Here is a 25,026-nt window from a genome sequence, read left to right as displayed (position 1 = left end):
CTACACTGCGCGGAACGTAGAGTGAGGAGTTGGCGTTCGAATTCACTCCGCCGCCGCGACGCGATTGGCCGGTTCGCGGACAGCGGCGAGCGCTGATTGGCCAGTCGCCCCGTGGCCTGGTTGGTCGAAGGTAGCGAGGCAGCGGGGAGTTAAAGAGTCTGGGGCTTGCCTCCTGTCTGTGGTGTGTGCGGTCCCCGGCTCCCCTCCCGTGAGCCCCGGAGTCGATTTTGTGGGGGGGGGCTTCTTTATGTGTACACACTTGTAGGTACGTTCGTTACGATTCTTGGGCTTTTCTCCTTGTCTCGAGTTGGAAAGCTCCCGTTTTCTCAGCTCTAGGCTTTGCTTTCCCTACTCAGCCCCGGGGTGAATGGGCATACGAGCGAGGGGAGTCGCTTTGCAAGGACAGGGGCGCCCGGCGGCTTTGGGGGTGACCTCTCTTGCTCTCCAGACCAGGGAGCCGGATGTGCCTTCGGTTGTCCACAAGTGGATTTTCTTCTCTAGTTGTAATCCCGCTCCCCCCTCCCCCATCCCCGCCTTTGAATGGAAGTCATGCAGTCTGGCTTTCTATGGGTGGGGAGGGCTTGATCCTAGGGGCGAAGGGCAGTTAATTCTTTATATCTGTCACTCTTAACTTCTCTGGCGAGGCCTGAAGTATGAGAAGGGTACCCTTGCATAAACTTATTTTTTTCATGCGAAGAATTGTTAAGTAACTTTAGGTTTCCGGGAAGATGGTCGAGTCTTGAGATAATTTAAAAAAGAAAAAAAAAACCGACTAGTAGGAATCTAGGGTTGGAAAGCTGTTTGTGCCTACTGTACTGTTTAATCAATACCTCAGAGGCAGCCCTGAACTCATGTAAATTCGGTTGACTCTTACCTGCTATAAAACACTTCGTTAAATCTGCCAGACAATAGTGCTGCTCGTAGTAGCTTTCCTGCCTACCTTTCAAGGTTTTGGTTTCGAGGATCACTTGGAAAAAGAAAATGTGTGTAATGGGTTTTTTTTTGTTTGTTTGTTTTGTAAACTATAAAGTAACTCCGAGAGTTAGATTTTGAATTAGTTTTTTTGGTGAAATTGTTTATTGAGTATGTCTTAAATCGTCAACATTAATGTCTGTGATACTTTGTAATTTTTATATGTATATTATGATTTATTTTAGTTTGCTTTCTGTGCTATGGGAGATGTCAAAGAATTAAAAATGCAAATAACACCAGAAACTCCAGGAAGAATCCCCATTTTAAATCCTTTTGAAAGTCCTAGTGATTATTCGAATCTGCATGAACAAACCCTTGCCAGTCCTTCTGTTTTTAAATCCACAAAATTGCCAGTAAGTTGTTATTTTACTCATGGTTATAATGAATTTTGGGCAGACTACTTTCAAATAATTTTAAATGTAAATATTTTTTAAAAGGTAAGAGGAAAATACATTTTGGAACATATAAATGCAATGTGCCATTTAAGTTACAGTGTTTGTTTCAACCTTGTGGTTTGGGACAGTAATATGTTAGCTACAAAAAGATATTAACATCTGCTGTTTAATTTTTTTCAATTTTAATTGATACATAAAAACATAACTACGTATGTGGCGACCTGTGATATTGCTACAAGTGTATATTGTATGTTTCAATCAGGGTATGCCTTATCTCTTTAATATTTTTCATTTATGGTATAAATATTCGAAATTCTAACTTTCGAAAATGCACAATTTATTATTGTTACCTGTAGTTACTCTGCTGCGCAGTGGCACAGCAGAACTTACTGATATCTGGCTATTTTATTTTGTCTGGATTTCTGTGTTTCGTGTTTAGTTAGATACTATGGCTGAGGAAGTAGTGTCCTTTAATTATGTAGTCTCTAAATTAGGAAGCAAACAGGAAATACTTAGGCATTACATGTCTTCAAGGTCACAGTTAAAAAAGTACTGAACACATGTAGTTTGTATTGAAACAACATTCATGGAGGCACAGGTGAAAACAATGTCTGTGTTCAAATAAAGCTTTATGGATACTAAAATTTGAATATTATGAGATTTGTCATGCCATAAAAAGAATCCATTTGGATTTTTTTACCCTGCTGGTCCTGGATCTTAAACTTGAGGTCTGGTGCTGTCTCTGAACCTCTTTGGGGCTTAAAGCTAGTGCATTACCACTTCAACCACAGCACCACTTCCAGCTTTTTCTGTGAGATAAGAATCTCACAGAACAGATTTTTCTGCCTGGACTGGCTTCAAACTGAGATCTTGAAATGTCAGAATCCTGAGTAGCTAGGATTACAGGCATGAGTCACCCACAGGTGCCCAGTTCTCTTCGGATTTTTTTTTTCCATTTGAAAGTACAGAAACTGCCCCCACATGCCTGTGATTCATGCCTATAATCCCAGCTACATAGGAGGCTGAGATCTGAGAATCCCAGTTCAGAGCCAGCCTAGGCAGGAAGGTCCATGAGACTTATATCTCCAATTAATCACTAAAAAGTCAGAGTGAGCTGTGGTTCAAGTAGTAGATCTCTAGCTTAAGTACAAAAACTCAGACAATGCCCAAGGCCCTGAATTTAAACCCCAGAACCAACACACAGAATATAGATATAGATATTAAATATATATTGAAACAATTCTTACTTGAAGGAAGCTATCCCAAATAGAGGTGAAACTCAAGTGGTAGATCACCACCTTTGAATATAAAAGCCAAGCAAGAGTGCAAGACCCTGAATTCAAACCCCAGTACCAACTATATATTTAATACCCAAGTCAGATGGTGGCACAAATTTGTAATTCCTTCACTGGAGAAGTGGAGGCAGAAGAATCACAAATTGCAGGCCAGATGGGGCTACATTATGAGAAATTGTCTCAAGAAACTACTACCTACAAAGAAAGCCAACCTCTGTGCTAATGGCATAGACACAGTTAAGTGTGCAATTTCAAAGAGGAGGTAGGTGCTGTGATAAATACAATGGTGATAAAAAGAGATTGTGTTCAGTATATTAGGAAGCCTTTTAGGACTCCTATGAGCTTTTGGAATCACTTCTAGTTAGTACTTCATTTAACTTTGATTCATTCTTACAGTAAAAGCTTTTGAACTTTAATAACTGAGAAATTTCTATTTCACATGAGCATGACTTGTTTCTACAGTTTTTATAGTATTTCATTTTTTAAACCACTAATGAAGTTCTAACAGATACATTTGATTTAGTGTGGTTTAACAAATACTTGCTTTTCATTTAGTGGAAAAATCAAATCTGAAAAATACAAACTTTAGAATTAAGTATTCCCATGTTACAATCATTCACATTTTTTTGAAGGTAACATTGGTTAGCATTTTAAAGAATTATTTTAGTTTGCTTTTACTTATAAGCTCACTTTCTTTTGCTAAGACTCCAGGGGAATTTAGATGGTCTATTGATCAGCTAGCTGTAATAAATCCTGTAGAAATAGACCCAGAAGAGATTCATCGTCAAGCATCATACTTAAGTCATTCTCGGTAAGTTTTCCTTTTGTGTAACTAAATGTAGTGAAGTGAAGATATACAGGAAAATGTAAAAGTTGAATATTTGTACATGTAAAGATACTGGGGAGGAAAAAAACAAACAAAAAAAAAGTTGGATTTTTTTTCCTATCTAAATGAGTACACTCAAAGAACTATATCTAGAAAGATTCTCTATAGATAATCTTTCCAGGTCAGAGTAGAACTACTTTTCTGAGAGATAAGCTCCCTCTGTTGCTTGTGAAACAGCTCTGCCTCCCAGTACTTGGGAAAAGAAATGACATTTTAAAATCTGTACCTTTTTCCATTGTGTGACTGCTGACTTTTTTTTTAATGTATGGAAGGTTTATAGTTATATTCGCTGGATAGAAGGTGCATTACTTCTCACACATTGATCTTGGTATTTCAGGAAAAAACAAGATTCCATATTAGGGAAAACATAAAATCTCCCTTTCACCACTTGAAGAAGTGGTGAAGAAGAACATTATCAACAGAGAACTTTTTAGACATCATTTTATGTTAACATAGCTCACTGGAGAATTTGAATTATACTTCCTTGGATTCTACATAATACCCACATAGTTTGAACTTTTTCATTGATAGATTGTGTGAACTGCAAAGTATTAGTATGCCTTACACTTGTGCTGCTATGATTGAGTGAGGCCCAATGTAGTGAGCACATGCATGCCTTTTTAAAAAAAAAAAAAACTTTCCCCAGTACTGGGGGTTTGAACTCAGGGTCTCCCATTTGCTCATCTGGCACTCTGCCATTTTATCTGTTGTGCTTTTTGCTGGTTAGTTTGGAGATGGAGTCCTATGGACTTTTCTGCCCTGACTGGCAGCTTCAAATAGTGATCTTCATGATCTGAGCTTCTCTAAAAGCTAAAATTGAAAGTGTGAGCCTTTGGGGCCTAGCTTAGACTGTAGGGAAACAGAGCTACCTAGCATTTAATTATACATTATAGTTAATGGTATTTTATAATTTGAGGCCTATTTTGGTATCTTTTTAAAAAAAATATTTGGAAAGAATCAAATATGTGGGGCCGGGAGTTTGGCCTAGTGGTTAAAGTGCTTGCCTAGCATGCATGAAGACCCGGGTTCGATTCCTCGGTACCACATACATAGAAAAAAGCCAGAAGTGGTGCTGAGGCTCAAGTGGTAGAGCTCTAGACTTGAGAAAGTCCAAGGACAGTGCTCAGGCCCTGAGCCCAAGCCCAGAACTGGCAAAAAAAAAAAAAAAAAATTAAATAAAATAAAAGAATCAAATATGTGGCATGACCAGCTTTTAATTTTTTGTCCTGATGTAGAGCTGTTGTCAATCTGAAACAGCGAGATCTTTTCCCCCATGCCATTAGAATTCACACACAGATGCATGCATTTGGATATGTTCTTACAAATACTTCCCTGACTTTTCTATTCCATCCTTTTTTTTTTTTTGCTAACTTGATGATTATTCACTCTGATTAATGTTCATAAATAATTCTAGGAATTGAATGGAACTAAAGCCTAAAATTTTAAGTTAAGTTTAAGTAGTACCTTCAAGAGAGAAGATAGCGTGTTTGGGCCAGGAGCATGGCCTAGTGATAGAGTGCTCACCTAGCATGCAGGAAGCCCTGGGTTTCATTCCTTGGTACCACATACACAGAAAGAGCTGATAGTGATGCTGTGGCTCAAATGATAGAGTGCTGGCCTTGAGAAAGCACAGTGGCAGTGCCCAGGCCCCGATTTCAAGCCACAGGACTGGCAAAAAAAAAAAAAAAACAAACCCAAAATGAAATTAAAAAAAAAAAACAAAAACAAAAAAACCCTATCTAAAGCAAACAACCATTGTTAATCTTTTTTTTTTTTCCCCTCCCAAGCTGTATGTTTTGTCATTTTCCCCCATTCCTTCAGTATGTTGAATCATGGTCACCTGTTCACTCAGCATTAAGGAGAAATAGGAACACTGTACAATATTACTTCTGCCCCCAAAGAACTAATAATAGAGCTAATAAATGATGTATTGCCTGGGTGTCTTCTCATCTGCCCTTAATACTGGCACTCTAACTCAGGGCCTTGTGCTTCATCACAATGCCTGAATGTATTACTGTTAGTATTTTTATATAGGATCTTAGATTTGTACCTTGCCCAGCCTTGAACTATGGGCCAACTACCTTCACCTCTCCAGTAAGCTAAGACCACTGTACTGAGCCTGGGTGTTTTTTGTTGTTGTTCTTGGTTTGTTTTATTTTTTTGCTGGTATTTGCAGTTGAACTCAGGCCTTGAGCTCTCTCCCTTAGCCATTTCACTCAAGGCTAGCACTCTACCACTTGAGGCACAGCTCCACTTCTGGTTTTTTGGTATAGAAAAAAGTTTCAACCAAATGCTTGCTGAGGCTGGCTTTGAATCACAACCCTCAGATCTGAGCCTCCTGAGTACCATTTTCAAGCATGAGCCACTGACACCTGACTGGCTTATTATTGATGTGACATTCCCTTTATCTGCTCAGTGTAGCCTCAAATCATGATTCCTCCTTGTGTTTGCCTCCTGAGTAGATAACAGGTGTAAGCCACCACAGGTACTTTCTTCCCCATAAGTTTTTAAAAAGAATCCTAGTGTATTTCAGTAGGTAGTTTTATAATATAGGGCAAAATAAAGGAGTGGAGTAAACAATACTAATTTACTTAAGTAATTCAAATGGTGATTTTCTGGCTTCTTCTGAGGATAGTGGAAATACTCTTCGTGTCACGCAGGTGGTAACTACTCTTGAAGGTTTCCTCTCCCACATCCCAGACTCCAACCAGGGCACACATAGCTACCCTTGTATTTCAATGTGGCACAGCAACATGCTAGCCCCAGTACTTTGTTTGTAGAAATTCCCATCTGGCTCTACAGTGTTTGGCCACACTGATTTTTACTACCTTCAGTGCTCACTTGCGTAATTTATATTCTTGAAATCCCTCTGATGAACTAGCGGAAGATTTCTAAGTAGGGCAAAGCGCCTACATAAGCTAAGATAATTATACACTGTCATTTTGATCTGGTTATGAATATGATAAGGTAAAGAAAACTCAAAATGGCCGTCATTGCAGCTGAGATATGTAGGTTATCACTAGAGTTTATTTTCTGATTTCTTTACTTGAAAAAGCCATAATTTAAATTTCTGAAACAGGTACATTCTAATATAATATTTGTGAAGCCGGGAACAAATATATGGATGAATAGTTTGTGAGAGAAAAAGATAATTAAAATTGTTGTTTGAAAAAGTGTATGCTAATTTTTGGATGAAATGCAATCTTTCTGTCCTAAGAAAAAAAAATAAAGTGGTCCTCAAAGGCTAACTGCTAAGGTATAAGCAAGGTTAGGCCTTGTCTTTAGACCTAATTTTTCCTAAATCTAATAGCTAAAAAATTTGTGATACTGTAATTCCTTATTATTTTAAAGTTAAAAAACTATATGCACAGAATGCTATTTTATTTCTGAATCAGTGTTTTTGCTGTTTATCCAGAACTGTAGAGGATAGTTTTTCTTCCATTTCAGAGTAAAGTTACCACTATGAAAAACTTGCTGTAACTGAAGAGAGACAATTTGGACAATTTTTAGATTATGTCAAATGAAATATTTCTTTATTTGCATTGATTAAGGAGCAAACTTTATTGAAATTTATTTTGTTGGTAGTAATTTAAATCAATACAAACCTTTAAAAAGAAATTATTCCATTCAAACTTTGAGTGGTAGGAAGGGAAGTAAGACTAAATGATGAATCTCAGAATATTGCCATTAACTAAATGTTATACCATGCCAATTTTTCTTTTAAAGTGAGCTTAACATTTGTCAGTTTGCAATGGAGGAAAATTATTCTTTGAAGGGTTATTATTTGAACTGTTCAATAAGCTGAAGTAATAGCCTGGTTATTTTTCTTCTTTATCTCTGTATAGAATAGATAAAGATGTGGAAGACAAAAGACAAAAAGCCATTGAAGAGGTAACTTAACACTGTTACTGATGTATGATTAAGCCAGTTAAGGATTAATTCTGCCTCTGTCACACCTCTTAGGTGAGACAGTCTTTCTTCAAATACTTTCTGTCTGCTTCCCCATTAGTCCTGTTAAGCATCTCTCCACGCCTTTGTCAGACCAGTGATGGTCAGTCATCTTGGTGTCCCTCTCTCAGCACTCCTTTACCATGGCAGTGATTGCCTTTGTGCTTCTATTCTCCTGACTTTGTTTTTTTCTTTTTTTTTTTGCTAACAATGTGTCATGATCCTCTTTACATTCTCAGGGCCTGATAAAATTTGTCTTCCCTGTGACTTCAGAATACGGCTGCCAGAAAATTCCATTTTAAGTGGAAGTTTAAGTGAGCAAAGCTGAATTCTTTCAGGCCAGAAATCTAAATCTAAATTAACATAGGTAATTGTTTAGTCCTTTTGATTTTTTTTTTTCCCCAGTCCTGGGGCTTGAACTCAGGGCCTGAGCAGTCCTTGGGCTTTTTCCTCAAGGCTAGTGCTCTGCCACTTGAGCCACACAGCACTACTTCTAGCTTTTCTATGTATGTGGTACCAAGGAATTGAACCCAGGCCTTCATGCATGCTAGGCAAGCACTCTACCATTAGGCCAAATTCCCGGCCCCTAAGTTTTTATTTTTAAGGTTTTTGTTTTATATAAGTTTTTAGTAAACATAGTAAACAAACTTTTTTTTCTTATACTCTTTGCCTTTTTTCCCCCTGAGACTGGAACTCAAACTCAGTATCTGACACTATCACTTACTGACTGGTACTTTACCATCTGAACCATGCCTCTAACCCCACTTTTGTGTTTTTGATTGCCAAATTCCTTCTTAAGTGTAAGGATTATTTATCCATTCTTTCACCAGAAAGTGTTATGCTAGGGAATGTTTCCTCTTTCTCCTGAATCTCCCCACTCTACCCACCTCTTCCCTTAGTTACACGTGGCTTTTCTTTTGCTTACTTTTTTTTCTTAGATATTTTTGGATATTTAGATATTATCGGATACACATAAAGATTTTTGAAATTTTTGCAGTAACAATGCACTAGCTCTGGCCCCTGTTGATCTTGTATTTTGTGTGCTTTCAATGGACTTGCTGAGCCTGACAGGGCTTTGTGAATTTATCTGCAGTGCTGACATCACTTCTTTTTGGGTTTTTTTTTTTTTTTTTTTTTGGCCAGTCCTGGGGCTTGACCTCAGGGTCTGAGCACTATCCTTGGGCTTTTTGCTCAAGGCTAGCGCTCTGACACTTGAGCCACAGCACTATTCCTGGCTTTTTGATGTATGTGGTAAGAAGGAATTGAACCCAGGTCTTCGTGAATGTTAGGCAAGCACTATACCACTAGGCCAAACTCCCAGCCCTATTATCACTTCTTTTAGGATTTATGCTTTTGTTATTTCAACTGACATCTTAAATTTATGTTTTCTTCATTTTGACTTACAAGCTACTTCATAAGTCAATGGGACTTTTTTGTCTATATGCATGAGTTGTTTTTATCAAGTCTTTGTCATTCCCTTTGTTTTTAGATCTTTCTCTCAAAGACTCAGAGATAACTTAAGGAAATGAACTCTTTGTCATATCCTGAAAAAGAAAATGTGTTCTTAAAACACAGAAAAAGGACATTGCTGCATTAGGATTGAAATAAAAAAATGCATCCAAATGTTCTGTCTCCATTTGAGTATACCACTAGAAATATACTCAAAGACTTAATATGTATAAACAATGTATAAATGTTTATATTTATACTTAAATGATTAACAACTAGCAATCTTGTTTTGTAAGAGTAAGGTTTATAGGGGACAGCTGCTATTCATATGTGGTAAATACTCTAGCCATAGCTAATTTCAAGCTATTGAGGTCATATCACTGAGTGGGAAAGGGAAATTACAGATTATAATGTGTAGGAATTCCATCTCAGAGATGTAAAGATGTTGAAAAAATGGTAAAATAATCAACTAATGAGATTTGAATGTTCTTAATCTGTCTCATTGTAAGTTTATTTTTAATACTGACTTTAACAGTTGCTATGTAAAATTCCAGAAATTTTAATGATCATGTCTTGAGATCCAGTATAAGCTAGCTTCAGCACACCATTTAGATTAGCTGAGTTGTATACTTATCTATCTTTCATTCTTTCCCTCTTGATCTTTCTTTTCATCATCAATTTCAAATAGTCCAAAAACTTTAAAATAATTTATCTGTGATCTCTTTATGATTGATTAATTTCTCTATGAGTAAACTTAATTTACAGATTTTCAATGTAAGTGATTTCTAAGTATTTCTTTCTCTTTATATATACTTTAATTTTCTGCCATTTGTCTTTAATCATCAATCTTTTTAAGTATTAAATACTTGGAACTAAGCCAGGCGCCGGTGGCTCACACCTGTAATCCTAGCTACTCAAGAGGCTGAGAGACAAGGATCATGATTCAAAGCGAGCCTGGGCAAGAAAGTTCATGAGATGCCTATCTCTATTTATGTACCAGAAAAGCTGAAAGTAGAACTGTGGCTCAAGTGGTAGAACACTAACTTGGCATCAAAGCTCAGGAATGGTACCCAGACCCTGGATTCAAAACCAGCACCAAAGTAAAAAAAAAAAAAAAATTTGAACTGAAATCATAATATGACATGATAGGTAGCTATTTGAGAATAGTAGAAGTTCTGTTTTGAATTTTGGTGGGTGTATATGCCTGATCGTATGACTTTAATTGTCCTAGTTTTTCACTAAGGATGTCATCGTTCCATCTCCTTGGACTGATCATGATGGGAAACAGCTTTCAGAGTATCATTCCAGTAAATGTGAGTGCTAAAATTTATGTGTTAGAATGAGAGCAATCAGAAATGTCAAAAGAAGATACTGAGCTTTAGCCAATGTGAAACAACATAGTAAAGTGCCAGTGTATCTGTTTTGGTAAGGCGTTTGGTGCTTAAAATTAACCTGGATATCAGAATTTAACTTAAGATCAAAACTATATACTATGTTTGTGCTCACCATTGTATTTTTTTTGTTCTGTGTCGGTCTTGGGACTTGAACTCTGGGCCTGGACGCTGTCCCTGAACTCTTCAGCTCAAGGCTACCACCCTACCCCATGAGCAATAGTCCCACTTCTGGTTTTCTGGTGGTTAATTGGAGATAAGAGTCTCATGGACTTCAGTGCCCGGGCTGGCTTTGAACTGAGATCCTCAGATCTCAGCCTCCTGAGTATCTAGGATTACAAGCGTGAGCTACTGCGTCTGGCTCCATTCTGTTTTTTCTTCATGACCATTGTGAATGTCAGTTTACAGTGACACTTCTAGAGGACCTGAAGATGCAGATAGTTGGCTTTAGCAGTGATTTTGAAGATTAGTGTTATAAATAAAATATTAAATTGCTTTTGCTAATTTGTTAAGGAAGGATAAAGATGTAAATGACTTTGGGAAATTATGTTGTAGCTGTTTCAAAACCAATTAACCACTCAGAAACCTGAATTGATGCTGTGGCTCAAGTGCAAGAGCATTAGCCTTGAGCACAAAGAGGCTCAAGACAGCACCCAGGCCCTGAATTCAAAATCATAAAACCAGCACTGTCCTCAGTAGCCCTCAAGTGGAATCAACTAAGTGTCCTTCAACTTGGGGGGATTAAAAACCATCTGTGGTAGATATTCACAGGGAACTCTAAATGAAAGGAAATTCTGTGATTTGTGACAACTTGGGATAAAGCTAGAGGACTCTAAAAGTGATATAATACAGAAAGACAACATACAATCTTACTTATATGTAGGACCTACATAATCAAATTCAAAGGAGTAGAAAGTGAGGGAGTATGGTATTGATGATGAAAAGGAATGAGGTTTCACTTAGACAGTACAACTAAGTTATGGTGCACTGTTGTGCAACAGTTAATCATAGTGTTTATTTCAAAACTGCTAAAGGTAGCTTTTAAATATTCTTCCCACATAGGAGTGTGTGAGATAATAGATACTAAATTGGTCTTATTTGCTTATTCTATAATGTATATAAATATCATTGTTATAATGTATAGACTGCAAATGTGTGTAATTTTTATTTGCCTTTTTCAAAATTGAAGAAAAGATATTTGGTACCTCCTTATTTGTTATGAGAAGTTATCTTTGTAAATCTTTCAAGTTAAAAAAGTAACCTAAAAGATAGCAGCATACACGCTTAGAATGTAAATATTCATAAAATAGATTCAGTTATATTATTCATAAAAGGCTAGTATGTACTATTTTTTTTTACCTCTGGAATGCTAACATTAATAAATTTAAAAAATGAATGATTTTTCCATTTAAAATGTTCTATAGGTATTAACATAAATGGTGGCTCACCGGCTGGAAAAAAGCTGAACCCTCACTCTGAGAAAAGCAATGGTGAGTATGGACACAATCTGAAATGAAATTATTGAAAATTAGGCTATATTTGACTCCAACATACTTCTTATAGTCACATAATACTCTGGAGCTGAAATTCTTTACTTTTTTGTGAGTAATCTGTAATAACTAAGAGCTCTCCTTTGAAAGAGGATGTTAAAACAGACATCCAGCCATGGTTTAAAAATAGCAGTAGTGTGTTCTTTTTTGTTCCAGGTGTGAATTGGTTTCTAGTTTTACAAAACATTCTTTGGAAAATTGGTTAATACGGGAAATCTCTCCTATGTAGAAGCTGGCTTCCGGTTCATTTCCAAATGTCAGCCCCACAGCCAGGAGTTAATGTTTACTATTAACATCTTCCCCATCTGTAGAAGGGTAGGAAACTGGAAATGTGTGGTGTGTAATAAGTGTGTAAATGGAGTGATTCCATTTGCTAGAACATCATGGGGCAGCGCTGGGTTGAAAAGCATGTGCAGAATTGTGTTTCATGTGCTCTCATTGATTTTATCCTTGCTTGCTTCCAGCTGCTTGTCAGACATTGCTGTCTCTCCCCGTGGATTTTAATTTAGAAAATATATTAGGTAAATATTTTCTTTAAACTTTTCATAACTTAGAGGTTTTGTTTTGTTGGCGTTTTGTAAATGGAACATATGGGGATGCCATCTCTTAATGGAAAAACTGTCCTGAATAGCCTGAATTAACCATGTTCAAGAAAAGTTCACAGGGTTCCTATGAATAAACTACCAACATCTTAGTATAAGTATAAGCATATTAGTATAATACAAATAATCACTCCAATAGGAATAATGTGAGATTTTAATTTTATGTACATAATTAAGCTTTGTATTCCTTTTTTAAAAAAATTCCAGATTGTATATAGAGATTCCCTTCTTGAATACTTGTTTGTTAAACACATCATTTGAAATACTATGTAAAAATCAATATTAATAAATTCTTTAATAAAACATAAACAATTAAAAATTTTATATTAAGGAAAAAAATTCCAGCTTGTGGCTGGAATATGCTCGTTTATAAAGAATTAGGTAACAGAGCTATATACTAGCACTCTGGAGGCTGAGGTAGAAGGATCATGAGTTCAGGGTCAACCTGGGCTACATAATGAGATCTTGCATCAAAAATCATTAGAAACAAGAACAACAACATTGCTTTTCAAAGCGACTAGACTATTCTGCTCTTTGTTTAATACAGGTGACTACTTCAGAGCAGATGACCTTGCTGATCAGTCTCCTGGAAACCTCAGTTCTTCATCTCTCAGAAGAAAGCTCTTTTTAGATGGCAATGGGAGCATCTCTGACTCCTTGCCTTCTGCTTCTCCCAGAAGTCCTCAGAGCAGTGCTCAGGCATCACCTGAGGTGTTTTATGCAGTAGATTTATCTCCTGTGCAGTGTAGGAGTCATGTGCAGACACCTAGCTCGGTAAGAAGTATTCCAGCAAGTGGTGGCTCCTTGTGTTGTAGGCTGAATGCTTAGATTGCACTGAATAGGAATAGTTGTCTTTGGGGAATTAATGAATGTTAACCTAGCTTATATATTGCCATAGATGACCAAAATGTTTTATTCAGACTCTTCAACATTGACTTGGGGTCCGGTATAGGGTATTTATTAGCAAATTATATAAAAGTTAACATAACAACTAGATTGCCGTTAACAGAATAAATTATTTAAAAACTTTTCATAGACATGTACTTGGTGTAAAATATAATGGTTTACTTAAATGCAATGCATTTTTGATGGCTATTGTACACTTCTTTCAGAATTTTTGTACCAGTCTTGTTAGTTGTCTTCTTCAAGATGCCTTTTGGTAGTTTTTATATACATTTGCTAACTAATGAGTATGTTTTGAAGACAAGAGAGCTTGTAGTGTAGCTATTTAGAAGGTAACCACATAAATATATTCTGTTACTTCTTTGCTTTTCTCATAGGGGCAGTTTTCTTCCAGCCCTATTCAGGGAAGTTCAAAGAGGTACAGTTTGGGGAGTGTAACCAGTCCTTCAGCCATCTCTTCACCCACTTTTTCCCCAGTGACACTCCAAGTAGGAAAAACACCACTCTCAGGTATGTTACAACATAAAATTTGCCAGGTGCCAATGGCTCATGCCTGTAATCTTAGCTAATCTAAACAGGACGCTGAGATCAAAGCTAGCCCGAAAATTCAAGAATGAGATTCTTACCTTTAAGAATCTGTTCAAGGGCTAGGAGCGTGGCCTAGTGATAGAGAGCTTCCCTAGTATGCCTGAAGTCCTGGGTTCAATTCCTCGGTGTCCACACACACAATAAAAGCTGGAAGTGCCACTGTAGCTCAAGTGGCAGAGCATTAGCCTTGAGCAAAAGTGTCCGAGGACAATGCTTAGGTCTTGAGTTCAAGCCCCAGTACTGGCAAAAAGAAAGAAAGAAATCAAAATAAAGCTGTAAGTGGAGCTGCAGCTCAAATGGCAGAGCGCTAGTCTTGAGAAAAAATCTGAGGGACTGAGGCCCTGAGTTCAAGCCCTAGAACTAGCACCAAAAGAAAAACATAATAAAATACCTAGTGAAAATGTTTATGCTTTCATTATTTGTTATTAAAAAGGCCTTTTTAGCTGAGTTTAAATGATCCCATGTAGTTTCAACTTTGGAAACTTGGTTTGTTTTTCAACAAAAGGAATAATTTATCTTCAAAGACGAGTTATCAGTAAAATTCTACTGTACTGTAAAGTAGTTGGTTTAATTATTAGGAGCTGCAGCAAACACTTTACAAAAACCCTTTACAATTTCAGAGACTGATTTGTTCTCATGTGCTGTTGATATCTAATATGAGATGTTGATAATCAAGTATTTGTATTTTGTGAAAAGAAAGTGGATTTGGTTAAAATTCTTAAGGTAATTTTATATATAAAGATGTACAGGTGGCCAGGAGTTTGGCCTAGTGGTAGAGTGCTTTCCTAGCATGCACAAAAACCCAGGTTTGATTCCATTCCTTGGTACTACATACATAGAAAAAACTAGAAGTGATGCTGTGGCTTGCGTGGTAGAGCGCTAGCCCTGAGAGCCCAAGGGCAGTGCTCAGGCCCCGGGACTGGCCAAAAAAAAAAAAAATTGACATGTTTCTCTCTGAAAAAATTATACCACTTGACCACTTCATAGTTTAGCTCACTGGCTCTCACCTGTAATCCTAGCTCCTAGGAAGACAGAGTTGGTGATTGTTGTTCTAGACCAGTCTTTGCGAAAAGAAATTTACTGGACTCCCATCTCAACCAATGGCTGAGTGTGTGATGCACGCCTGTTTTCTCAGCTACTGGCTAGATACAGAGACACAATGACCTGTGCCTATCATGAATAGTGACATGGGAAGCACAAACAAGAGCTTTGTAGCTTAGGTTGGCCTCGATATAAAGGGAGACTGAAAATCATCATTTCGAAAGAAGCTGAAGCCTTTCTAGCAAGCTCAAGGTTTTGAGTTCAGTCCCTGGGACCACCAAAAACACCACCAATAACAACAGTAAATGCCCCCACCCAAAATTAGTTATACAAAAGAAAAATTAGGAAATTACACTGTATTGTCACTCTATGTTTATGTGGTTATGGATCTGAGTATACATAGTGATACCCACATATACTGCTTTGTCATAAAGCTTCCTCCCCTTCCTGTTTCTCTTACAGTTTCTCTTCCTTTTTTCTTTTTCTTTCCTGTTTGCTGTGCTGGAAATTGAACCCTAGTGCTTTGCATCAGGGCTGGCACCAGGGGCTGTCCCACCCCTTTTTCAAAGCATTTTCTTATGAATGTTTTCACAATCCATTGAAGTCTTTTGTTACTTCAAAACAATTGGGGCTGGGAGTTTGGCCTAGTGGTAGAGTGCTTGCTTAGCATGCACGAAGACTGCTTGCTTAGCATGCACGAAGACCCGGGTTCGATTCCTCGGTACCACATACATAGAAAAAAAAAAAGCCGGAAATGGTGCTGAGGCTCAAGTGGTAGAGCTCTAGCCTTGAGAAAGTCCAAGGGTAGTGCTTAGGCCTTGAGCTCAAGCCCAGGACTGGCAAAAAAAAAAAAAAAAAAACAGTAGTTTTAAATTGTCTCTTATTTGTATGTTGCACTTCAGTTTTGCTTTGCTTTGTTTGCTGGTAAACAAGCACTCTGCAACTCAATCCCAATTATTTTTAACCACTGATAAGCATTTCAGCTGTGTTGTTTTCATCACCAAACTAATGACCATCCCTGATTACATAGAATGCTATACATATTTCCTTAAATTTTCAGGATTAGAATTATTGTTGCTGTTGTTGTTGGTGGTGGTGGTCATGGGGCTTGAACGCTGGGCCTGAGAACTGGATCTGGGCATTGTCATTGAGCTCTTCAGCTAAATGCTACCACCCTACCCCTTGGGCCACAGCACCATTTCTGGTTTTCTAGTGGTTAATTGGATATGAATTTCAAGGCTGGCTTTGAACTGTGATCCTCAGATCTCAGCCTCTTGAATATCTAGGATTATAGGCGTGAGCCACTGCACCCTGCCAAGACTGGAATTATTTGATCAGAAGGGGTGGATGTAATTTTTTTTTAAGAAATGATAAGATTGTAATAAAATTTTACCAGTTGTGTTAGTTTGATATATTACAGAAAGTTGTCTTATTGTTTTATTTATTGTATCTTGGTTCATTAAGGATGATGAACTCTGCCTGTTTGTTAGCCATTATATTTTGAGAACTTGTTAATTTGGATTTGAATGTTATTAAGTGAATGATTTCTCCTTGCTTTCATTTTCATGCTCTTTATTCATGTGATTGGATATTTTTCTTATATGTTTATTTAACATTGGCGATGTGCATTTGCCAAGTTTTTTAAACTCTTATTTTTATAAGCTAATGAAAATAGAGAAAGCTTTCAATGATTTTTGGTACTACAACAGTGTGCTTACAGGAAATAATTCTCTGTGAGTAAAATGTTTTAGTTAAAAATAGAAAAAATGTGCTTTTGAGCTTCACTCCCTAAAATGTTTGTGTAACACCACACTTCTACTTTAGTAAATACAAACGTTAGTGTAAGTTCATTTTTATGTTTATTTTTTATGATGTCATTTATCCCTCCAATCTTGTAGAACAAAGGAAGTTTCCTTTTCAGTCTCCTGATGTTTCATCTGGAAGAAAGTCTAATGGAGTCACTAACCCGTGTATCAGGAGCCCCTTTATAGATGGCTGCTCACCAATTAGAAATTGCTCTCCTGTGAGACTTGAGGTGTGTGGAAGTACTCTGCATCAGAGCTCACTCCTTCACTTGCCCTTTGATGTGGAGACTCACAGCAAAGAGGAACCGGAAGAAGACAAAGAGAACATCCCTTCCATTCCCTTATCACCAGTCACCAAGGCTGGGAGAGCCTGGCCGTGGTCATTGAGGAGTGACACCTCTGCGCGAAGCCCCCGAGTACTGGGGACTTCCATGTCCATGACTCAGAGCCAGTCCAGTGCTTCTGAGAAGGAGCTAGCACTGTTGGAGGACATTGAGAGTGTAAGGGAGAATGACACCGTGGACATGGCGGACCCCGGAGAGACAGTGGATGAGAGCACTTGGATTAAGGAGCCGGTTGACAATGGGAATTCACCCGTGACTGATTTCATGAATGGAATTGCCTTCAGTATCGAAAGCTCTCACATGTGCATGTCGCCTCTTGCGGAGAGCAGTGTGCTTCCTTATGAGGGCAGTAACATTCAGGTAAGGTATCTGAACACCTTGTAGCTCTTTATTCTCTTGCTGGTGTGAGAAGGATCACAAGTTCCATGTGGGGAATTGTAATATTGCATATTTCAAGAAATCCCCCTCATGTATATTTTCATCCTAATTGTTTATACATAAAAAAACAAAACAAAAACAAAAAACTAAGCACATAGAATCTACTCATTAACCATGTAGAGAAAACAGAATATAAGTACATAGGTATGCTTAACCAGAGGGACTCTACAGTAAGAACAACAGATCTTTGAGGAAATACCAAGGGGGTCTGAGAAAGCAGACAGAACTCTCAAGAGAAATACAACAGCGGAAGAAAATGAGGAAAATAGTGTGATGGAGCATCTTAAGCAAGAATGAGTGATTTGTACTGCCTAAATAAGAACATGTGCCTTGAACAATGGCTCTTGGAGTAATGACAGAAGGATTTAATAATTGGACAGCCTCAAGATGTGAAGGTAAAATGAATAGAAGGGAAGAAGTAAGAAAAATCTTGGAAAAATTTTATTTGTGAAGGGGAAGAAATATTGTCTGTAGTTTGGATTTTCACCTTGTTTTACGTTAGATGGGAAAAGCAACATTTAAAAAAAATTTTTTTTTTATTTAATTTTATTTTTTGCCGGTCCTATCACGTGAACTGAGGGCCTGGTGTGAGCTACCAGCACCAGGTAAGCAGCATATTTTCATATGAAACAAGAAGATACTTGTAACATTAATGATTAGAAGGATCAGCAGAGGTAATCCTGTAGGCGGGCAGGCAGCGGGACAGGAAGAACAGGGGTTCCAGTGCTTGTAGTTTTGAGGGGAAATATTGAATATGGAATTGGAAAAGCAGATTTTAATTACCCTGCCGATTTGCTTTAGAAATTTCAGAAAGTGGCCAGGAGTTTGGCCTAGTGGTTAAAGTGCTTGCCTAGCATGCATGAAGACCCGGGTTCGATTCCTCGGTACCACATACATAGAACAAAGCCAGAAGTGGTGCTGAGGCTCAAGTGGTAGAGCTCTAGCCTTGAGAAAGTCCAAGGACAGTGCTCAGGCCCTGAGCTCAAGCCCAGGACTGGCAAAAAAAAAAAAAAAGAAATTTCAGAAAGTGACAACTCTTATTCAACTTGCTAGCTCTTTAAAGAGAGGATAGCAATAAGAGAATAATGATTGGTTAATAGGAATAAACAATCAGTGCTGGAACCTGCTGGTTTTCAGTAGATAGTAATGGGAGACAAGGTGCTGTGTTTGGGGAGCAAGCTTGAGGGACAACACATTTACAGAAGGGTTGATGTGCTGAGGCTAGGGTTTAAGGAATGCTGTTGTAAGACTAAACTAGAGACAACTGTGAACCAGTAAAGGCTCCCCTGTCCCTACTCCGGGCCCTCATGGGCCATGGGGCTTGAACTAGGCCTGGGGGCTGTCCCGGAGCTCTTCAGCTCAAGGCTACCACCCTACCCCTTGGCCTGGGGCTGTCCCTGAGCACTCTAGGCAATAGCCCTATCCTTGAGCAAAGACCCACTTTCTAGAGGTTAATTGGAAATAAGATTTGTGCCTGGCTGGCTTTGAACCAGGATCCTCAGATCTCAGTCTCCTGAGTAGCTAGGGATTACAGGCATGAGCCACAGTGCCCACCAGGCCTAGTAAAGATTTTATAATGATAATCACATCAGACTTTTGTGGTAGAAAAAAGCAAATTAGTAGCAAAGTGTGTGTAAAATGACTTAGGACACAACATTTTAAAAGTAACTGTAGGGCTGGGAGTTTGGCCTAGTGGTAGAATGCTTGCCTAGCATGCATGAAGACCCGGGTTCGATTCCTTGGTACCACATACATAGAAAAAGCCGGAAGTGGTGCTGTGGCCAAAGTGGTAGAGCTCTTGAGAAAGTCCAAGTACAGTGCTCAGGCCCTGAGCTCAAACCCCAGGACTTGCACCAAAAAAAGGTAGCTGTAAAAATAGGAACTACATATTTGAATTAGTTCTTTTATTTGCAAGCTCTGGAGTCTTAGGCCGGGAATTATATGATACTGAGTAGGTCATGATTAATATTTCTTAGCCTGTCGTTCTTCTCCAAGATGATTTGTCTTATCTGGCTGGTGCATGGTAGACATTGGCATGGCCTGGGCTAGGGACAGGAAGGTCAGCCACCATCTGAATGGGGTGCCCATCCATCTTCCTCTTTGTCTAGAGTCTCAGATTCCCTGTGCCTAAAATATTGAGTTATAGGACAGTTATTTGACAGTGATGAATTTTAGAAAGAAGCTTAATTGGCAGATAATCTGGAAGCAATCTGCATTTACATTTTTTATCAAATTTCTATCGAAGAGTAGAGTAAGGTGTTTCCCTTGAGACATAATGTTGGATTCTGTTTTACATGTCACAAGAGTTCTGTTCTAATGAAACTTGACTTCCACTAGTAAGTAAATATGCATCCAAACTTGAAAAGTAGGAACATTTTTCAAAGGATTATGAGTGCTAAGCTAGTAGGATACAGTTTCTAGAATATTCTAAATGAGGAAATAAAAAATAGAATCTTCAGCTGGGTGCAGTGGCTCACACCTGTAATCCTAGCTACTCAGGAGGGTGAGATCTGAGAATCAAGGTTCAAAGCCATCCCAGGACAGAAGGACCTGAAAGTCTTATCTCCAATTAACCTCTAGAAAATAGGAAGTGGGGCTTGGCTCTAGGGTAGGATGGTAGCCTTCCGCTGAATTGCTCAGGGATAGCATCCAGGCCAAGTTCAAGCACTATGACCCATCCAAAAAAAAAAGAAAAAATAGAATCTTCCTTTTCCTTCTTGCAAGGAAAGATTTAAGTGCTAGGTAAACCCTTTGTGTGTGATTTGCGTGGTGCTCTGCATTATGCAAAGCAAATGAAGTGTTGTTTGGTGAAAATAAAATAGAACGTAGGATTTGGGGCCTCTACGTTTCACCTAGTGTGTGACAGTGTGAAAATCAACCTTCCCGCCTGAATTCAAGTGACAGGACTCAAAAAAAAGAAAACAAAAAAGAAGAAGAAAGAAAGTTAACTTTCCCAAGCCTTAACTTCATCTGTAAAGAGATAGGGATGTTGAAAAGAAAAAATAAAAATAACCAGATACAGGCCAGGTGTAGTGCCTCACTTTTATAATCCTAGCTACTCAGGAGGCTGAGATCTGAGGATCGAGGTTCAAAGCCAGCCTGGGCACAAAAGGACCTGAGACTTTTTTTTTTTTAATTTTTTTCCATATATTTTTTTATTGTAATTAATGGAAGCGTTACATTATATTCACCTGATAGAAGGTGCATTAGTTCACAAACACTGATACCCTTTCTCATGTCTTTGTCCCCATTTCCCTCCCCCCACTCCTGCCCCTCATCTTGTTTTCCCCCCCACCCTATCTTTTTTCAAATAACCAAATAAGCATATATACAATATATCAGATAACAAGGTGAAATACTGTAACAATATGAGATAGTCAAGGGACAGCAAAAGAGATGAGAGATAACATAGTACATTAAGGACAACTCATTATATGACTTTTGTTTCTATATCCTGGAGGTCATTTCATTTAGCGTCATACTATACTGCCTATGTATCTAGGTTTTGTTCTATTGTAAATCTCTGCTAGGAGAGCCCAAGGTTTCTACTGATTATGACAAATGAGGGAAACCATTGAGCCTATGTTCCTTTGAGTCTGGCTTACTTCACTTAATATGATTTTTTCTAAGTCTTTCCATTTCCTTACAAATGGGGCGATGTCATTCCTTCTGACAGCAGCATAGAATTCCATTGTGTATAAATACTACATCTTGTTTATCCACTCATCAACTGAGGGGTATCTGGAAATGGGAAATGGGGTAGGGTAGTAGCCTTGAACTGAAGAGCTCAGCAACAGTGCCAAGGTTAAGTTAAAGCCCCATGACCCCCCCTCTCCCCCCAAAAACAAACAAAAAAACAAATAGCCTGATACTGAATGCCACAGACAACCTAGAATTTCCATTCAATAAATGTTTATCACAGATAGTAATCACTCCCTTATCTACAATTGTGCTTTCCATGATTTTGGTTACCCAAGTCCAGAAATATTAAATGGAAAATTTAGAAAATTAACAATTCATGTTTGCAATTGAATGGCATTCTGAATAGCATGAGAAAATTTTGCAGTGTCTCTCACCAGGCTGTCCTGGACACTCTGTCTCCCATTGACTAGTGTGTCTACACTGTATAAGCTACCCAGTCATTCCTTGGTTTTCAGATTGACTGCCATGATACCGCAGTAGTTGGGTTCAAGTAACCCTTATTTTACTTTATTATAGTCCCCATATGCAAGAGTAATGATGCTGGAAATTTGAATACACCAAGAAGCCAAAAAGTACTTTCTTGAAGAGGTGAGAATGCCATGCTAAGCCCCACATACTAGTGCACACTGGTAATTCTGGCCTTCCGAAGGCTGAGGCAGGAGGATCATGAGCTCAAAGCCAGCCTAGTGAAGATTAAATCTCAAGTTTATATTGTAGTGGTATGGAAGAAACAGAAAGTCTAATATGCTTAAGGGCCAATTTGGGCTACCATACATTATGCATGCCTCAAAGAACTGAAATGATATAATTGTTCTATTTTCAATTACAGATCTGTTCCTAAAAGTTCATCACAAGGAATTGTAAAATTGCATAAATGATTCTTTATAGAACTATCTCTTAGGTTTGTCAAATTTCAGTATTACCAGCCCTAAATATTACCTTACAGTGTTCAGATGTTGTGAATGATAGCGACTCACTTAAAATACATATATCTTAAAGTAAATTAAGTAAAAGTTGTTTGCAGTTTTATCTTTGTGTTCTTTCTGTACTCCTCTCCAGATGGATAGTGGGTATAATACACAGACTGGTGGAAGCAATATGATGGACACAGTTGGGGTGGAAAGTTACTGCAGAGAAAGTGATGCACAAACCTGTGATGTGGAAATTAAGTCTCAAGTTTGTAATTCAAAGGTATGGAACAAAGAGAGAAAGCTTATATGGGCATGGGATGAAGTATTGTGTTTTTCCTGTCTTCTGTGTAAATTCTATTTATGCCTCATCCTGTACTGCTCAGTCAGCTGTGGCAAATGTCTTTTTAAATACACACATTGCAACTCTTCAGGATCTCAAAGGGGAGAGAAGAGTTTGTAGGAAAGGGAGAATTAGCTATAATCTGGGGAAAAATAAAACAAAAACATCCTTTTAATTATGGGGAAATTGGTTAAAAAATGCCATCTTTTGGATGTTACATAACCTATATAAAGCTGTAGAACTGAGAGATTGTACATCGGACTTAAAAAAAAAAGACTTCTTAAAACCCAGTAGTCTTTTAAAAATTTGGTTTTTCTAATAGTGTTCTGGGAAAAAAAAACAAAAATTATTTCTACAAAAGATGGATATATATTTTTTTGCTAGTCGTGGGGCTTGAACTCAGGTCCTGAGCATGCTATCCTTGTACTTTTCTCAAAGCTAGAGCTCTACCACTTGAGCCACACACCACTCCAGCTTCTTTCTATGTATGTGGTACTGAGGAATTGAACCTGGGCCTTTGTGCATGCTAGGCAAGCACTCCACCACTGGGCCAAACTCCCAGCCCCACAAAGGTAGATATACTTTTAACTCAGATTTTTGTTCATCCTTGATCAAATGGTTATTGCAATTCATAGTTGAAATCTGATTTTAAGCATGAAGCAGGATAGGCTTCAATTTTATGTGCCAATTTGTTAAGTATTATAAACATCAAGTATACAACATAACTCTCCAAATGAACTTTAACAGGAAGGCCAAACCTTTCTTCTTTGTGATGCCTTTTTTAATTTGAGGTCTAAACAAGTCTCTTCTAAGATTAACTTCAACCAACTTGATCATGATTTAACATCCCATTTCAGAGGGAGGATTATAATTAAATGTAGAGGCATTAAGGTAGATATTGCCAGTCCTGGGGCTTGAACCTGATCAGGGTCTGTGCACTGTCCTTGGGCTTTTTCAAGGCTAGCACTCTACCAGTTTTGAGCCACAGCACCACTTCTACCTTTTTCTGTGTATGTGGCACCGGGGAATTGAACTCAAGGGCTTCATGGATGCCACTAGGCAATACTCCTGGCCTTGCATTCAAGTTTTAAAGGATGGTTCATGTAAACTGGATCCTTGGATGCCACTAGGCAATACTCCTGGCCTTGCATTCAAGTTTTAAAGGATGGTTCATGTAAACTGGATCCTTGACTGCTGGATCCTGCTGAAACTGAAAAGGTGGTCTTTTGTTTTCTTGACAGCCAGGCCACACAGCACAGAGATGCTGGATGAAAGCAGCAAGCCCGTCTCACAACAGCAGTCCATAGATCCCTGCATCAGTATGAGACTTCTGCTCAACTGCTTCTCCCATGTTTTCATGCACAAGATCAACAATGTGACTGATGGTGACTGAGGGGGAAAAGCTGCTTTAAGAGACATACTTCATTTTTCTTTCCCTCCTTAATGTGAAAAATCAAGATCTTAATTTAGTGACATAAGAACAGAAAAGCTCCCAAGTTGTTGAATTGCAACTTTATTTTTTATCAATAAATATTTTGTACTTAACCTTGATTGGTTTGTTTAAAAAAACATTAAAAAAAAAATGACACTAGCTGGTACCAGGGTCCTGTCTTTCAGGATCAGTGAACTACTTAGCCTGAAGCACTGCAATTAACAATAGTTCCAAGAACAAGCGAAGGCACTATGTATTTTACCTTAAAAACTTTTGAACACAGATGAATTAGTCGTGACCCATGTAAAGGAAATCAATTATTAAGATGTAAAACTCAGATTAGATTGTATGAGTCTTCTTAAAATTTGAATTCCATTCTTTATGTATGTGGGAAATCTTAAGTCTCCATGATAACTGTTCTGGTTAATACTCTTGAAATGTAAATACTAGAAAGGTAATCCTAACAGGAACCAAGTGCTCTGGAATAAACGTGGGATGCCAGAATAAAATATTCCATCATTCCTAGAGTTCCAGGAGCATCCTCTGCAGCCCAGATTTGGCTACAGAGAGGAATGGAATGCAGGAGACTAAGAACCACTGCAACTGGAGAACAGTGAAATTTCTGTTGAACTTAGAATTATGAAGTAACAGTTGTAACAGCTGGGCAAATACGTAAAATGAAAATTACTTTTTCTGAAGTAACATATATTAGCAGTAGATAAGTTTATAACATGATTGAAAATATCTGTGGAGAATGTTTTTTGGAGTTTAGTGATTGTCTTTAAGAAAAATTTGCTTAAAGTAAGCCTAAGAAATAAAATGTATTACTGTGTCATTTGTTGTACTCTGTCTGTTCTTCCATATCCGGTAACCTTGTTACAAACAGAAAGGTTCATTCCCTTATGAATATGAAAGCTGTTAGCCATTTTGTCTATTGGTAAAGATGCTTAATTGAGTAGATGGGTGTTTTATCGTTCCTTAAACTTATAATCCTTGTCTAAGTGGAGGAGCATCTCTGGCTACCATGTTTCAGT

At 38.0% G+C, this 25,026-nt stretch overlaps 1 protein-coding gene across 3 annotated transcripts; it reads left to right on the top strand.

The window, feature by feature from the left end:
- Positions 1-27: 27 nt before the first annotated feature.
- On the top strand, positions 28-24,820 carry Bora (BORA aurora kinase A activator). Of its 3 annotated transcripts, none has more exons than XM_090342048.1 (12): positions 28-130; positions 1,158-1,325; positions 3,367-3,473; positions 7,394-7,439; positions 10,177-10,258; positions 11,761-11,826; positions 12,351-12,407; positions 13,036-13,262; positions 13,769-13,901; positions 16,919-17,529; positions 22,369-22,500; positions 23,802-24,820. In XM_090342048.1, exons 2-12 carry the CDS (start codon positions 1,173-1,175, stop codon positions 23,865-23,867), a joined length of 1,680 nt encoding a protein of 559 aa, XP_090198174.1. In that variant the 5' UTR covers positions 28-130; positions 1,158-1,172; the 3' UTR covers positions 23,868-24,820. The 3 variants fall into 3 exon arrangements, with proteins under 3 accessions (XP_090198174.1, XP_090198172.1, XP_090198173.1); XM_090342046.1 differs by lacking the exon at positions 28-130 and adding an exon at positions 139-265; XM_090342047.1 differs by lacking the exons at positions 28-130; positions 12,351-12,407 and adding an exon at positions 139-265.
- The last annotated feature ends 206 nt before the right edge of the window (positions 24,821-25,026 follow it).

The sequence above is a fragment of the Megascapheus bottae genome, chromosome 11 (genome assembly GCF_031878675.1).
Source record: "Megascapheus bottae isolate mThoBot1 chromosome 11, mThoBot2.hap1, whole genome shotgun sequence".
Lineage (NCBI taxonomy): Eukaryota > Metazoa > Chordata > Mammalia > Rodentia > Geomyidae > Megascapheus > Megascapheus bottae.
The sequence above is the reverse complement of the archived record's forward strand: the minus strand, read 5'-3'. Positions and strand labels throughout refer to the sequence as shown.